Consider the following 18,229-nt stretch of genomic DNA (forward strand, 5'->3'; position numbering starts at 1 on the left):
TATCTGATGTGTCTATCACCGTAGGATTAAGCCAGCTATCTGAAACAGAGGTTTCGTATTTTGATCCTTAGACATATTTTCTTTTGTCTTACAAACACAGCATACATTTTTTGAGGATAGTGAAGGTTTATATTTGCATGCCCAAATTTTTAATTCCAAGAAGTTCTTAGGTCCTCTTGGTTCAGATCTGTCAGCTTAAATAAAAGAAGCCAACAGCAATCATTGTCTTTCTTTCCTCTGATTTTGTGGGTGGGATCAGTGAACAGGGTAAGGAGGTGTTTAACTAGAAATATGTATATTTCAAGCCAAAAGAATCTGGTTTGTATTTTCAGAGACCCATAGGTCATAAAAACATAGAATGTGTGGGAAATCTGACCATAGCAGAGATGCAATATTTCCTGGTATCTGAAGATGAGTTAGGGAAATGGATAAATATGTTTTTAAGGACTAACAAATTTAGGATTTTTTTTTCCTTTGGAGGGATATGTTTTCTAGACTTTTTATTTACTTTATTTAAAAATATACATTTGATGTAAATTGTATTTCTTGTAATCTTTTCCTTTAACACTCATGATCCTCTTAAGCTTGGCTTTAGGAATATATATCTGAGAATGATAAGAGATAAATGAAACTGGCCTCTGAAATATTCAATACCCAGATGCTTACTGCTTATTTCTAAATATTCACTGATCTACACATCAACCCAGTCATTCATCTCTCAGCATCCATCCACAAGCACGTATCCACGTATCTACTTTGTGCCCGATTCCTCTAATCACCGTGAGGCATTCATAAGAAGCAGAAAGGAATGTGTATCCTAGCTGGGGGAGAAGACATACACTCATTTATCAGTATTAGGTTATATATGCATTTGAAGGCTTGGTACATCTCTGGAAAATCAGATAGAAAAAAAGGAGAGACAACTGTCCATCTTGACATCTCCACTGGTGTCTCCTGGGCATCCTGACTATGGCCAGAACAGCATTCTTGATTTTCCCACTCCCTGCAACCTACTTTTCCAATAGTCCAAAAGCTAAAAATCATTCTGCATTCCTTTATTTTCTGGCTCACAAAATTATAATCTCTCAGCAAGCCTTATTGCACTACTTCAAGTATATATTGTGAATCTGTCCATTCTCTCCACATTCATTGCTTTTTGTTATTCAAATCCATCGTCATCGCTCACCTGGACTACTGCAATAGTTTCCACCTTCTACTATTGAAATTAATTACCCCCAAATTAATTATCTATATAATAGCTAGAATGATTATTTTAAAATATAAATTAGATCATATCTTACCGCTGCTTAAAACCAACAATGTCCTACCTTGCTTCGAAATAATACGGACACCTGCTTTAAAGCACTGTATGATCTGGTCCCTGCTCACCTCTCTTATTCATGCCCACTATGCTGTAGCCACAATGGCCTTATCTGAGCAGGCAAAGAAAAAAAGAAAAAGAAAAAAAAATCTTGCCATTTATGTTTTCATTTTTACATTTGGGGCTTTCCCCTGTCTACCTGTAATGCTCTTCTCCATATTTTCACATGTTTGGGTAAATCTAATTGCGTTCTCTTCTTTAAGTATCACCTCTCTAAAGGACCTCCCCACTCAGACCATCCAGGCTCCCAGGCACTAGCACATTTACTGATTTAAATTCTCTACATAGCATTTATCACTATTTGACTTTTTTCTTATATGTTTGTTTCTTATTATTGTGCCTGGTATCTATTAGACACTCAGTAACTCTTAATAGAATAAATGGACATTATGACCAATACATAATACAGTTTGATGACACGAACCTCTTGAATGAAGTTCTCAACAGATGTTAGTTGTTGATACCTCAAAGCCAATCTCTCATCTCTTTAACATTTCCTAAATAATAGATAATTTTAAAAATTAAAATACTTAAATCAGACAGAAGCATATATACCAAGTATGATTAGTGTTTATTTGTAAGAAAATAGTCTAATTTTAGTACTTTAATGCATAGAACACATTAAGAAATCTAGGAAGGCCTCTACCAAGGATGCCTTAATCAGGCAGGCCTATTTGAATGCACTTACTTTTAAATTAGGCAGGGTTCATAAACGTTAATTTAATTTGATTACATCTGAGATATCAATACTATAAATGTTAACGGATCCTTATAAAAGGCATTTTGTCATTTTTCTAGTAAGATGAAAGAAACAGAACTTTTAAGCATTATTGATATCCTCATGTTTACCCTAAAGATTTTTCACCATGAATCCTTCAATCCAGATTTCAAACTTTTGCATTTAATAATTTTGTTACATATAGTACTTAATCAATCTCTAATTATGTGGGTTTCTTAAAGCAACATTATTAAGGCATAATTTAATACCATAACATTTATTTATTATAAGTATGCAAGTCAATGACTTCTAGTAAATTTACAGAGTTGTGAAACTATCACCACAACCCACTTTTAAAATATTTCCATCAGCTAAAAGTTCCCTGTGCCTTTTACAGCCACTCTCCCACTACTGATCTGTTTTCTGTCTTCCTAGATTTGCCACTTCTAATCGTTTCTTATAAGTGGAATTATACAATACAAATATTATAGTATTTTGTGTCTGTCTTCACTGAGCATAATACTACACATGCTAAAACAATCTATGTTGTTATGGTATCAGCCCATTCTATTGCTGAATACTATTCCATTGTGTGCATGTACCACGTTTTGTTTATCGGCTCATCAACTGATGGCAATCTGGACTGTCTTCAGTTTTGGGGTTTTAGGAGCAATGCTGCCATGACTGTGTATGCAAGTCTTTTTGTGGATATATGTTTTTACTATTCTTGGGTAGACACCTGGGAATGAAATTTCTGGATTGTATGGTAAATTTATGTTGAACTTTCTAAGACACTGCCAAACTGTTTTCCAAAGTAGTTGCACCACTTTACATTTCCACAAGCAATACATGAGTGTTCCAGTTTCTCCCCATCCCCGCCAGCACTTATTACTGTCTATCTTTTGACAACAGTCATTCTAGTAGGCAAAAATGCCAATATAATGTGGTGGTTGAAAATCAGATGCTAGGTCAAATTGTTTGAATTTAGATCACAGCTTTGCCACCTATCATCTTGTAATTTAACATTCTTGGCTATAAAACATGGACAATGCTAATATCTATCTCTCCCAGGATTACTAGAGGATAAATGAACTAATATAACTATTAGCTTACAAAGTATCTGGCACATAATAAATTCTGTATAAGCATTACCCATCATAATAGTTTTGCTATTATCATTTGCAAAGTTAAAATGTACTTATACCCTGTGGATTATAGGTAAGCTGTGGATTATAGGTAAGCTTTGAGAAGCTGTTTATGTTCTCTTAATTATCAGTTCCCTATAGGTGTTGGCCTATTATGATAGGTACAAAGTCCAGGCACTAGAATGCCAGGTGCTATAAAAATCTACAAAATCTATAAAAATCTACTATTGAAAAAAAAACACTACAGATCTCACACATAATTAGAATGGGTAATACTCCAAACAGCCAGAATGACCTACCAGGCAACTTTTTTTTTCATTGATAGTCATGCTTTTTATTTATTTTTTAAATTTTTTTATAAGGCAACTTTAGATAAAGATAGGAATTAGACTGTCTGATTTAAAGAGTGCCTATCATTTATTTCTAAAAATTTTTTTTTCAATTTTTTTTAACGTTTATTTTTGAGACAGAGAGAGACAGAGCATGAACGGGGGAGGGGCAGAGAAAGAGGGAGACACAGAATCGGAAGCAGGCTCCAGGCTCTGAGCCACCAGCCCAGAGTCCGACGCGGGGCTCGAACTCACAGACCGCGAGATTGTGACCTGAGCTGAAGTCGGACACTTAACCGACTGCGCCACCCAGGCGCCCCTCTAAAATTTTTAAAAAATGTTTTATTTATTTTTAAGACAAAGAGAGATGGAACATGAGTGGGGATGGGGTAGAGAGAGAGGGAGACACAGAATTTGAAGCAGGTTCCAGGCTCTGAGCTATCAGCACAGAGCCCGACATGGGGCTCGAACTCACTAACTGTGAGATCATGACCTGAGCCAAAGTCGGACTCAAATGACTCAACTGACTGAGCCACCCAGGCGCCCCCTATCATTTATTAATAAAATATATAAAATAATTTATTTATTAATAAAATGTGCCTATCCATGGAAAAAGTTGAAAGCTGGTATAAACAAGTTGTTATCCCTTACAAAGTTGCATTCAGTTCTCAATTACTTGGCAGTAAGGACCTTCTTCCTCCCTTTTCTTTACTCCATCTATTTGTTTGTCTCTTTTTTTGGTTTGCTTGACTATTTGCATGATTCATGGATCACTGCTGCTTCTGACCAAGGAATGAGTGGAGAGCCAGGCAAACGATAACATTCCCCCTTCTCAAATCACTGTTATGACCATTTTAGACACTTTTGCAGAGAGGTACAAGTCCCAACTGTTTGTGAAATATATTTCTGATTAATAGCTTTAGAAGATGTTTTGCATACATGTTACTCAGTCTTAAAAGAACATCATGAAAGCCTTCCAGATTACTTTTTCTGAATTTCCAGATATAAGCAGCATGCATTTCCATATGCTTAGGTCATTGCTGTCCTAAGTTCTCCAGGTTTCAGGAAGTCTTTGGGTACCCATTTAATTCCCTAACAGTGATTTTTGAGAACACTCAACTTCTTAGCTTTCTCTGTCTCATTCTGGGACAGAATGTAGGTTATAGTATAGTAAAAATATTATTATCACTTATTATCACTATTTTCACTTACCTGTGTTACTATCAATAGTCATAAACAAAGATAATAAGGACAATATAAATATAATGTTTAGCTGTCTCTGCACTGACAAGTTTTTATCCATTTCTGAAATTCTAGGCTTTTATAAAAATAGCATGGATGTATTCTGTCTAGTTTTAGAAAGATATATGGAGGTAGGTTTTCCACAGTATGAAGGCAGAATTTGCTTATAATTTTAACTGGATAACTTATAAGATAATAAGTTATCTGTCACTATGAATATACAGGCTGGATAACCAGACATACAGAAGAGGTCAGTATCCTGGATGAAGTGCCAGAATGGGACATGTGACCCTCCAGAAGGATGAACTTCAACCAATGGGAGAAAGAAGTCTGGAAGGAATGGCAGATAAATTTTCTCTCACTTTTCCCTGAGATGGATTGTCCCAAGGCACTATTTTCTATCTAGTCTATCTGGAGATGTTCCATGTGGCCAATTGACTGTCTGTATCGCTTGCAGCTTGTGAAGCAGTGGACTACTCAGTAATGCATTACCTTGTATTCAGATCCCAATTTTCTCTTTCTTCTATTCCCTTTTTCTCTAGCTACTCTAGATTTTACTTTCCAAACCTTGGCACTCGGCCTTTTCTTCAGGTGCTGTTTCCAATCAGCCTAAGCTAAGATACATGCTAGTGAAAAGTTAGAATAGAGGGGTGTAAATTTTGTTTTAAAATTCTTTATCGATGCATAAAAATAGTAGCAGGGGGTGATGATGATAATGGTGACATAATTAATATCCAACATCTGTGGGCACTGTGTTGTAGGTACTGTTTGAAATGCTTTCCACGTGATAATATTTAATCCTCATAACCATCCTATGAAGTAGGTATTATTATCATCAACCCGACTTCTCAGATAACAAACTTGAAGTATAAAATGTTCACAGATCCAATAAAGCCAAAGTCATATAGCTAGTGAGCAGCAGAGCTAGGATTTCACTCCAAGCTATTTGATGCATTTTCATTTGTGCTGAAGCATGCATCAGTGAGATGTAGTCTTATTGGGCTTCCTGTGCCTGGCTGGCAATTCTGAGGTTGATATTACTGTCTGTGTCGCAAACTCCAGACAAGGCCGTGTGGGTCCTTGCCATACTGTTTATGTATAGGGAATGGAGGTCTCTTTCTTTCTTGCTTGCTTTCAAGAACGTGCCATTGTCCCAGATGCCCTACCTACAAGGCTACTCAGCTTGCATCAAACAGAAGCACTGCAAAACACCTACTTGGTTGAACCAAAGTCTCTCGTATCTTCCCTTATCATAGAGGTTTATCAAAGGTCTACTTTATGTTATACTTAATTCAGGGCATTTGTAGTTTCACCTTGAATCATACTTACCACCATCATCCCAGTGTATGTTACATCCACCCTGTATGCAAACAGACATGCCCATGCTCAGGTTCATTACACTCCATCATGTGACTGTTTGGGGCTAAACTACAATGGTTCCCACTTTGTGTGATGTAAGATACTTATGACTGAAAGTGACCTATACTTTCCTTTTGCCTTTCTGTTGCTCTATTTAAAATAATGACTACAGAATCTCTTTCAACAAAAGGTCATTTGTGTCAATGGACAGAACACAGAGGATCAGATCACCTGTGGTAATTGCAAATTAATGCTCTCTTGGCAATGCATTAACTACACACTATTGATCTACAATTGAATCATAGAAGCTACTGCGAAGTGATTTTACTTTCCTATTTTTTGTGCTTTTATTGCTTTTTCCATAATGCATTTTTCTTTCAACTGGAATTTTCCCTAATTGTCTCCATTTTTAATTTCCTACAGTGACATGACTTCTAACTTGTAATTAGAATCTGTAAAAATTCATGTCTCTGTCTCAAAAGCCTTTTAGAAATCTACTGAACTATAACTTTGATGCCATAAAATACATACATGATACATAGATACATTGCTAGAGAGCCAAATTCTTGAATGATTTTTTTGTTCACTTAGGTAAAACAGAAAAATATTTGGTTCTCTACCTGAAATTACAATTTGTTGAGTAGTCTGCAGTAAAACATTCAAAAGTTTCCCTTAAACGCATTTTCTTTGGGAACATTAATGATGAAATTTTCTTTTCTAGAACAAACTTTTAACATAGAAGTAAACAGTTCATTTTAGAGATGAATTTTTTTAAGTATAATGTGAGAGGAAGATACAATAATCCAGTCAATATTATATATATCTGCATAAGATGTTACTGACAAAGCCCACAGTTCCTCATGTTTGTGCCAAACTCTTAACCAATAATTATTCTATCTGGGGGAACCAATTCTAAGCTTGTATTTCAATGGTGAACTTGATAATGCTCCTACGCTAGACAGGTCATCTGGCCTAAGCCTGGTTTCTGAAATGTGAGTTAGGAGTCACTGAACTAAAGAAATACCCTGACAGCAATTCCCTTTAGAAGTTCTCATAAACCTTAAACTTATCATTGATTTTCTAAACTTCTAAATGGGAGACATAGATGTGATTTCCACTAAAGGTCTTCCTAAAATGTTTTTAGGCCTGTAAGAATTTTAATATTTTACTACATTTTTTCATAATCATTATTTGCATCAATACTCACAATTAATACTGCAAAAATAAATGTGCACTCAAATTGTTTGCCTGTTCTTTATTTCTCAGTAAATCGTTATCATCTGTTCCAAAAAAGCCCTTAATAAATGTCAATTGCACTACTGGAATTACATAATCCAGTTATTCTTTTTTCTAGGAGTTTTAAATTAGAGACAGATACAATCAAAGTTGATATTCATTAATCTTAGGGCTGGACCGGGGTGCTGAAGTCTCCCTGATGTGCCAGGCTTTGCTGGGTGGCAAGAAGAGTAGCTGAACCAGGGTGGCTGGAGCAAGAAAGAGCCACTCCAGGGACTGGGACTCTGATTTGTGATATTCCCTTCAACATATTAAATATCACTTCTTCCTTACAATGACCCAATGAGATAGGTCCTATAAACTTCCATTTTATAGGTGAATACACCAAAGTGTACAGAAGTTAAATAAGCTCAAATTTATTCAGCCATTAAATGGTGAAACTCGTGGTTGAGCAAAGGCGGTAGAACCTCAGAGCTCCTTCTCTCAACTACCATACTATACATGGCAATACAACCACCTCTGGATATCTAACAATGGCACACAATACTATTAAGGATCTTCAAGGACAGAATGAACTGAATTTTTCAAAAACATGCTAGCAACCAATAATAGGGTTTATTAAATAAATGCATTAAGAACATGATGTTGAAAACATCAGTTTGCAAGATAAAAACCAAACCCGTGTATTAGGCAATGATATGGAGGCATAAGGCAGAACTACTGAGCTTCAATTTTACCTTGGGAAGAAGAGATACCACTAGCCTTTCTAAAGCAGGTCTCAGAGCTCAGTTCCAGTTTTGATTCAGAGCCCTATGTGTTCTGTGGTGCAGCTACTGTCTGCAAGGGTCTTCTTTCCTTCTCCTCTTTTCTACTCTCTCTCAGCCTTAGACACATCCTATATCAAGATCAGAAAGCAAGCAAATGAATCTTAACATTGTCTAATCTTTGAAGATGATTAGAAATCAGACCAAAATCTGCTCCATTAAATACGGGCTAGGAAGAAAATCACGAGTATCTGAACAGAAAAAAAAGAAAAGAAAAACACACTTCAGTAAATTCAGAATGCACCACCATTAAAATGATGACTGGATCTTTTGAGAAGAAAGTAACTCCAGGGAGTCTAGTTTGCTGTGAATATATTTTGGGGGTGATGGCCAAAAGTGAGGCTTTACTACAAGACTTACATGAGGCTTGTACACATGTGTGTAGGTGTCAGGAGGATAAAGTTTCTAAGGTTTGGTTTGTTATAATTGCAAAAAGAAACCGCTGCCCCTAAACATAAAAATGTATTTAAAAAAAAATCAAAGGATATGGTCTTAAAATAGCATGTAAAAATATCGAAACCTGTTTTTTTTATCCATCAGAAGAAGGATAGTAAGCATAAGAAGACAGAAGCCATTTAAAAAGAAGATAGGCCATAACCCAGGAACATCATTATTATCATAAGCTAATAATTCAGTGTCATTTCAAAACTGTAACTAAGAAAAGTGATAAAGAATTGGGACAGCACATGCAAAGCAAAATAGTGGGGTACAAAACTGAATGTCATTATTAGAAACTCTTAGGGAGGTAGGCATTTATGAGGAATCAACTGTGAAATGTCCTTTTGGTCTATGTTTTCATTCTTTTCTTGTGAGAAAAAAAAAACAAACTTAGAATGGCACAAACAATCTATTCTAATCTGAACCCTTGGGGGAAAAACTTCAAATATATTATGTACATGATAGTACTAAATGGTTCTGGAAAGAGACTTTTGTTAGTCTGACTTTTGGGTTAATATTTAATAATATCTTTTTTGTGTAGAAAGTTGATGTCGACATTCTACTGTTAACAAAACATGCACTTAGAGATATGTTTCCGCTAGAAGTGATGTCCTTATGTTGGTAAAGTCACATTTGGGGGACCATTGTCCTTGGGAATAATCAAAAAATTATCTGCAAGGCAACTAACCAAGGATGAAGGAGGCTGTCAGTATCCTTAGAAGAGGAGGGAATTGAAATCTTAGAGGATAAAAACATTAATTAAAAAGGGAACAAAATGCCATGAAAGTACAAAGTAGACAGGGCCAACTGGGCATTTATTTGTTCTTGAATCTGAGAAGAGAGAAGGGGTGTGGTGTCAGCCTGTGAAAACATAAAGACGGTCACTCTTCAATACTTTTCCATTAAACATAAATAACATCAAAATCCACCCTCAAAGTATGAAGAGTAGTTATTGATAGTATTCAAAATACATTACCTCCCAAAGTGACTATTTCTAACAGTCATTTGGATGGACAAATTATGGGATGGTTATTAAAAAATCAGTTATGCCCAATCACAACTCATTTCAAATGATACTGATAAATTCAAAAGCTTGAGAGAAAAGCAACAAAGAAAACACAATATTTGGAAAACAATATGTGACATGAAAATATCTAAGCAACTGGGTTTTTTTTTTAATTGAATAATAAGAGGATAAATAGTAATTTAAAACTTTGGTCAGGAATATGAAGATTTTTTGACAAAGCAGTTTAACTAGTAGTTAACCATATCTCTGCATACAATGCGAAAAGAAGCAGACAAAATAAAGGATTTGGTAAGAGTCAGGGAAAAAAAAAAAACTTTGGCCAAAGTTTATGCAAGATCAGATATTTCAAATGGCTGTATCTACAAACATCTTTGCTAACTCATGGTTATTTTTTTCACATAAAACAGTCACTATGTGATACTTATGGTAAAACTGTCTTTCAAAAAGATTAGACTTAATTTCAATTAATTTCCTTTGAATTTAGATGTTAATCTTCCTACCAAGTGGAGAGTGTGTAATCATTTGAAGGCCTAACAGGTTTCCATTTAATTTCCTCTATTATAAACAACACTGTTGCACTGGAATCACGATGCTTTTCAAAAATTAAAACCTCTTCTGTTAAAAGTAACCATCCATTAAACTAATTTAAAATAATGTAATAATTGACACGGTAATTGTAATTTCATTGAATGGATACTAAGAGCATATTTTTTTCTCATATATTATCCTAAGAATATAGGATTTCTATTTTTTTCAATACCCACTTGCAAATTGTTCTTAAAATTGTAAATGAAGCACTCATTAAAGCTAGGAAACAAGAAACTGCATAGTGGAAAGAAAAATATGTCTATTTTAACTAGCTATGTGAAACAGTTCAGATGCCATTTAAAATAACTGAATGGTATTGACTATTCTTCATTCCTATATCATAGGCTTACTTTAAAGTGAATGAAGATGGGAAAAAACCTAAGAAACCATTGAATAACTACTTCCCACCTACCCAATAAAAATTGAGAATATAGTGTGCAAAATTTTTATCCTCTCAAGACCCCCATCAATAGAGCTGAAGCACTGACATCTTCCTGTGTGCTATGACCAAGAGAAAATGTCGGTAAAGCATCTGCACTCAGGTGGAAACAGTGTCATCGTCTGCTTCAATTACTTCTTTTTCACTGGTTTTAATAAAATAATACATCTCCTGATCACATTAAAATATTCCATTTAGCTTGAACTAGCTCCATTAGAACAGCTTTGATTATTGTTAGAAATTGATTTGGTTATCTAAGTTTAGTGAGTGTCCATCACATGACCATGATTCTTCACAGCAAATACCCACTATGCTCCCTCGTTCTGTTGTATTTCAGGATTTTCTATTAACTTCAGTGACAAACCCTAACAAAAGAAATGGGATTAAAAAAAAATCCACCCATACAATCTCAATGAAGGCACAGGTCATAATTGTACATGAATGAACTGATGGCTTCCTATAATTTCCGATGTCCTGAGTCAAAGTCCTTAATAGATTAAATTGTAATGGGCAATATCATTAAATTAAATTATAGAAACCCAGAGTCATTCAGGGAAAAAAAAGGTAGTATAGTACTTATATTCTCTATCTATATACAATAGAGAAGAGTGAACATTTTGTAATGAAACTTATCACTAAAAGCAACTGACTTAGTCTGGATTTTAGCTGCAACAGAAATCTCTAAATAGTTTTTTATTATAAGAAACTGTAAACTAGTACTAAATCAGAGGAAAGGGATATAGGACTCAGCAGGAAGGCTAGGTCTGGGAGTAAAAAACTAAAAGTAAAAGCATAACAACAACAACAAAACCCCAGTTTTAATTTATTGAAGTCCTCTCTTCAAACTATGTTAAAGGGGAATTATTCAAATTATTTATTTACTATCCTCTTCATGAATAACTAATTGGCAGACAGAAGCAAACTTCTATTCTTCAGAGTAACCCCACAGAAGATTTTAAGACCTCAAGAGTTTATGAAGAGTTTGAGAATATAATTTAACAAGGAAGTACTTACAAATTTTAGTATCTGAAATTGACCAATAATTTTCACCTGTCCTTTTTAGAGCCCTAATTTGCATATTCTAATTAATGAAAACCTATCAAGTAAGAAGAAAAATCCATATTTCGAACACACTGGAGTTTATACAAATAAATTAGAAATCCATTTAGCTGACAAAGTTATAAGAGCAGATACCCAAGAACACAAACACATAATTGGTTTTGAACCTTATTTCTTGGCCACAGTCTTGTATTTGGGTTCTTTTGTAATAGTCATTTTCACTCCAAAGATGTACTAGGGAAATGATCTGGAACCCAAATTACTCTCTAGCTAATTCCTTAGTTTTTATATTCAACATTCACTGAAGCATTCTGAAGGTAGAATTATTGGATGCTTCACCACTGAGAAGTTAACATCCTTGTCAAAGCAAGTTGCAGAATAAGATAATAGAAATAAACAGTGCCACTGAGAAATGATACATTCCTAGAAATGGTAAGAAGACTTCAAAAATTACCCATTAAAATGCAACCTGAAACTCTAAGAGGCATTTCTGTTTATGAACTGCAAAGTGATCTACAATATTTTGTAATTTTTATATTTCAGTTAACCCTCAAATAAAAATTTAAGCAAGTGATGCTCCAACATTAAGTATTTCCCTTGATAACATTTCCCTGAAATTTACCTTTTCAGTGAGGCCTCTTTTTTTTCATAGCACTTGTGACCTTACATACAAGATAATATACTCATCTTTCATATTTATTATATGTTATGTGTCTCCCCTCACTAAACTGTAAGCCCTGGAGGTAATGAACTGTTGCCTGTTATATTCACAGAATAATTTCAAATCCCTATAACAGTGCTAGGTATGTAGTAGGTTCTTAATAAATATTTATTGAATGAACAAATGTATGAATGATTCTCTGTGATGCATAATGATTAATAAGGGACGCATGTTTTATCACACTTATCCAACTTATGAAACAATTTTGGCTTTCCAGTTTGAAATGTCAGTACTTTTTCTAAAGTCACATAGAAGGGCACAGCTGTTGAATTCATTTAAATCTGAATTTGAAATTACTAAATCCTTATTCCAGTAGTGAACTCACCTACCATATACCTACATAGTCTATGTATATGTATCAAGATTAGAATCAAAATATTTATTTGTGTCACTATTTGTACCTATTCCTTCTCTTTCTATACCCCAGTGTATCAGCACCACCACCCTGATACTTAAATGCATTTCATTTGATGACATCATGTAAAAAATGCATTTTGTCAGTATGTACTTCACTTCTGAGTAGAAAAAACTGGAAAGGTAGATTTGACAGTATGCCATCTAAAGATATATAAGGGGATGAGCTCTTCAAGAGAACTGTTATAGAATCAGACAAAGGGACAGAGTTAGGTAAAAAGAGCCAGTGAACAAATGGCATCAGAGAAATACAGGGTGTTGATGGAGGGTTTAGGGCCTTGAGGTACATGAAAAAGACACGAACTAACTGCTGGAGAGAATTTGATGTTTTTTTTTTTTTTTTAAAGGCAAAAACGGATGCTGACTAGCACCCACGGCCCAGCTGACATTAAACACTATGAATTTGAAGTAAATCTAGTTGGCAGAGTTACTTGAACTTTTCTAATAATATTCAGCAGCCCAGAAGTATAGAAAATTAAAGGTTAGATTAACCCAGGATTAGGGAGCTGAACAGGGTGAAATTCAGTTACAATGAAAGAGACACAGAAATATTGCACATTCTCCACCCCCTTCAAATGTCAAGTCAAAATTCTAAATGCAAGGGTTTTCCCTCTCACAACTGTATTAAGTATATCTAATAACAGTATTAAGTATCTCTTAATACTGATTTTAGTTCGTACTTTAGCTAAAATTGGTTTAAAAATGTGTTCTAGCTAACTAAAACTAAAGCTAATGGTAGAATTGATGCATAATCTATAATCTTCTACCAGTTAAAGCCTATGTGTAGAACTTTGCATTTTTAACAAAGTCATTTGGGAACGAACAGTTTACATAGCTGGAAAGTCTCCCTGCAGATCCCAGACAGAGCTGAAAGGGAAGACCTTTGGCAACCACTTTTTACACCGTGTTAACACCTCATCACCTCTTCACAAGCTGGTTAAAAAAAATCACAACTCCAACACATTTATTTAACAAATTCACTCAACAAATACTGAGTATGTTTCTGCTGTATACCAAGCAGTCAACACATTGGGTGACCAATGTTTTAGGACGAGGCCTGGTGCAAGAAGATTAATTGAGCAAAATGAATTTCCTCTTTTGAAATCTGAGCCAAGAGGTATTAAGCTAGTGAGGCATTTCATGTAGAAGTTAGAGCTGAAAAACTACCATGTAGAGTGGGCCCAAGTGTCATGTGGCAGGTAGAAGTCCAGGGGAGGCAGAAACAAGGAGTAAGTTCTGGAGACAGAGTGAGAACTATAGATTCCTCTGAGGGAGAAATCACATGGACCATAGAAGAGAGATGGAGAAGATCTCTCCTGAGAACTGACCCATTGCTTCTTAGAGTTCTAGTCCTAGGCTCCACTGATGCATAGACTATAATAGGCTCCATTTTCTTAAGGTACTTTGAGTGATTCTCTGCTTCTTGATTCAAGAGGAGCCTAAGCAGAAACCACAATTTGAATGATTATTTCACCATACAGTTTTGTGAGGACATATAGTATTCTACATATGCTGACATACTATGGTCCATACACTAAGTACACCTCTACTAGGCACATTTGTTGATTAATTTTTCTATGTTTTCACATTTCTTCTCTTCTTAGCATCCGTACTCTAAGGAATAAGCTGTAGCCTGAATATGTGAGCCTTGAGTAGGTGGGGAAGACCTGCCTATTACTGATACTCGCATCTTAGAGGTTCTAGGAGGGGGTCGGCAATGTGAGCAGTTGGAAGAGCATTGGCTTTACAGTTGTAAAACCTGATGTCTGTCCCGAGCACTAGTCATGTGACTTTGGCTACATTACTTTCATCCTTCAAGCTTCAATTGGTGTCAAAGTACAGGCACACGTCAAAGATATTGTGGGTTCAGTTCCAGCTCATCACAATAAAGCAAATAATGCACTAAAGTAAGTGAAATGAAATTGTTTTGGTTTCTCAGTGCATATAAAACTTGTGTTTATACAACACTATAGTCTATTAAGTGTGCAATAGCATTATGTCTAAAAATGTACATCCTTTGATTAAAAAATACTTTATTTCTAAAAATGCCAACCATCATCTAAGCTTTTAGTGAGTCATAATCACTGATCATATATCATCAAAACAGATACAGTAACAATTTTAAAAGCATGAAATATTGTGAGAATTGCCAACATGTGATACAAAGACACAAAGTGAGCAAATGCTGTTTGAAAAAAATGATGCCAGTGGACTTGTCAGATGCAGGATTGCCACAAATCTTCAATTTGTAAAAAAATGTAGTATTTAAAGTGCAATAAAATGAAGCACAATAAAACAATTTCACTCTTGGGTAGGTGTGGAAATACTGTATGCAGCAGCAGCTAGAACCAGCACATGGAAGAATGTCAACAATCTTCACCCTCATGTGTGACTTGCCTAAGACTACATGTTTGGAAATAAGGAAGCATCTTTTCTGGGACCCTCTCATAACCCACTTGCATCCTCCAGTCCATACATTTCTCCATGTTCATGAAAGTAAATTCAGGTGATATTCAATCCTAGACATACATTATCCTCATATTTTTCCTGAAGATGGTGTTCCTTCTTCCTATATCTTTCCTTCCTTCCTTTCTTCCTCCCTTCCTTCCTTCCTTCCTTCTTACCCTTCCCCCTTCCTTCCTTCCTGATGTCCCAAGATACTTTCTTTAATATTTCCTTTATTTTTAAGGAATTTCCTTTAGCCATTCTTTTAGTTATGGTCTCCTGTCAAAAAATTCTCTTAGTTTTTCCTCAGCCAAGAATGTGTTGATTTATCCTTTGTTCCTGAAGGATATAGGATTTTAGGTTGGTAGTTCTTTTCCTTCAACAACTGAAAAATATTGTTCCACCTCCTGGAGTTCATGCTTTATGATGAGAAGTCTATTTTGATTAAATTTTTTTCTCCCTCTAGGTGAAATTTTTTTTTTATTGTTTCCAAGGTCCTTTTTTTCCAAGGTCTAGTTTTCAGAAGTTTGACTATAATGGGTTTTCGTATGGATTTCTTTAGATCTATCATATTTGAGGTTCATTCACCTTCATGAATCTACAGGATTTTGCCCTTTTAAAAAATTGGGAAGTTTTCAAACATTATTTCTTTGTCATCTCGTCCTTCTGTGATCTCTTCTCTGAATGTTAGATCTTTTGTTATAGTCTCACAGTTCCACGAAGTGCTGTTCATTTGTTTTTTTCAGTCTTTTTTCTCTGTGTTTTCCAGAGAGGTTAATTTCTATTGCTCTGTCTTCCATGTCACTGGTTCTTTCTTCTGTTGTCTCCATTCTGCTGTTGAGCCCATTAACTGTTTTAAATTCTAGTTACTACAATTTTCAGTCTTGAAATTTGGTTCTTCTTTATATCTTCTATTAGCATTCTGATATATATTATTTCTACCTTAGATTGTATTTTGTAAGAGGATGTTAACTCTGATTGTCAAATTAGCAACATGAGATATTTGTTCTCCACTTTCTTACCAGAGAATATAAGTGAAGCTAAACTCTATGCTTTCTGATTTCATTCAATGCTAGGTAGTAAGAATCCATATTAATGGAGTATGATCTGAGAGGTCACAGTCTAGTAATCATATGAAAAATTTTATCCCTGGGTCAAGTTAGACCATCTAAACCTGCATATCTGGCCTCAGGGCCAGATATTTTGCTATAATGCACTGAGGCACTGTATTGAGCCTTTGCTCAGCAACATTATAACAAGCAAGTGTATAAGTAATAAGTAATAGATTATATGTAGGAGTGCTATTAAGAGTATAATGTACTACATCTCAAAGTATTGCATTATGACAATAATAGAATAATTTCTCACAGCTCTATATCACAAGAAGCTGATCAATTTATATTTATATTTGGAAAGTTTTGTGAAACTAATAATTTCCTTGCTTTAGCTGCCAGGAAATTCAGAGTTAAATTTGGTAGATTTTGTGTATTGGTCTTACCCTTGACTTCATTTCTTTTTCTTTATTTTTTTCCCCAACATTTTATTTATTTTTGAGAGAGAGAGAGAGAGAGAGAGAGTGCAAGCAGGGGAGGAGCAGAGAGAGAGGGAGGCACAGAATGAAGGAGGCTCCTGGCTCTGAGCTGTCAGTATGAAGCCTGATGCAGGGTTTGAACCCATGAACTGTGAGATCATGACCTGAGCCAAAGTTGGACTCCTAACCGACTGAGCCACCCAGGTGCCCCTCATTTTATTTTTCAATCAAAATTTTACTTTTACCCAGATTTCTTCAAATATTTATTTTTTTTCCCAGTTCTACAGTGTGCATTTTGGTACCTGGTTTCATTTATTTTGGCAACAGAGAGGAAAAAAAAATATTTTTCAAAGATAGAGTGTTCATAAGTCCTTAATAGGTCAGGAAATAAATCTCAGGTTTGTTCTCTACTCACAACAGTAACTTAATGAGTGATGCCATTTTAATCACACACTGTCTCTTTCTCAGGAGACCTTATACACATATATTTGTTATCACATAATTTACAGTGGATGTGTTCGATGGAGCTCTTTGAAGGGGCAGACAAACACAAGTATTACCTGGAGGACTGAGGCTCCACTGTGGAGAAACTGAAGACCACTTTCAGCTGAGTCAATTCCACCAGTGGCCAAAATGGGAAATCCAGGCAAAGCACGAGCAATGGAGGTCACAGCTCTCAAAGCAATAGGTCTGATGGCTGTGCCTACAGAAAATGAGAATAATCAATGGTTAGCATATTGACTAGTTGAAAATACTGCCTTATAATTATTATTATGTAATGGTAGTATTGTCCTAAACAAAAGTCAAATTTCTTTATCTGTATTTAAGATATATATATATGTAATACATATACATTGCCATGTTTTATAGTATGCTAATTTGATGGATGTGTATTTACTTTAAAATTTTTGATGCTATTATTGCAAGCAAACGTGTTATGCAAGTGGATATAGCAACTGTAGAACTCCTGCATAAATTACATGCATAATACAATTTGATATACAGTAATGTGTAAAAGATTATATGGAATGTTCAAGCATCTGTTTTAAAAAGAACAAGGAACAGCAGATTTTGAAAAAGAAAAACAATCGCATACAGTGCATAAATAGACATACAGCTCTGTTATGTATAAAGCAGCTGGTGTGAATAGAGATACTGTGAAAACAAGCAAGGTGTTGATGAACTTACAGATTCCATATTGCTTTTTACATGTATTACTCATAATTTGATGAAATTTAGTGAGCCTAATATAATTTTTCAGACATTAGAAAGTTTCAACCAAGGTATGGACAATTGCTAGAATTTAGTAATTAAAGAGTATGTGCTTAATTTT

The 18,229-nt window shown here is 35.0% G+C and overlaps 1 protein-coding gene across 1 annotated transcript in view; it reads right to left on the minus strand.

Moving 5' to 3' along the window:
- The window catches only part of DPYD (dihydropyrimidine dehydrogenase), an 858,821-nt gene that overhangs the window by 138,464 nt on the left and 702,128 nt on the right, over positions 1–18,229 (minus strand). Inside the window, exon 19 of the mRNA XM_042952991.1 lies at positions 17,457–17,599. Coding sequence (XP_042808925.1) covers positions 17,457–17,599 — 143 coding nt within the window. The remainder of the gene's footprint in view (positions 1–17,456; positions 17,600–18,229) is intronic.

The sequence above is a fragment of the Panthera leo genome, chromosome C1 (genome assembly GCF_018350215.1).
Source record: "Panthera leo isolate Ple1 chromosome C1, P.leo_Ple1_pat1.1, whole genome shotgun sequence".
NCBI classification, from domain to species: Eukaryota; Metazoa; Chordata; class Mammalia; order Carnivora; family Felidae; genus Panthera; species Panthera leo.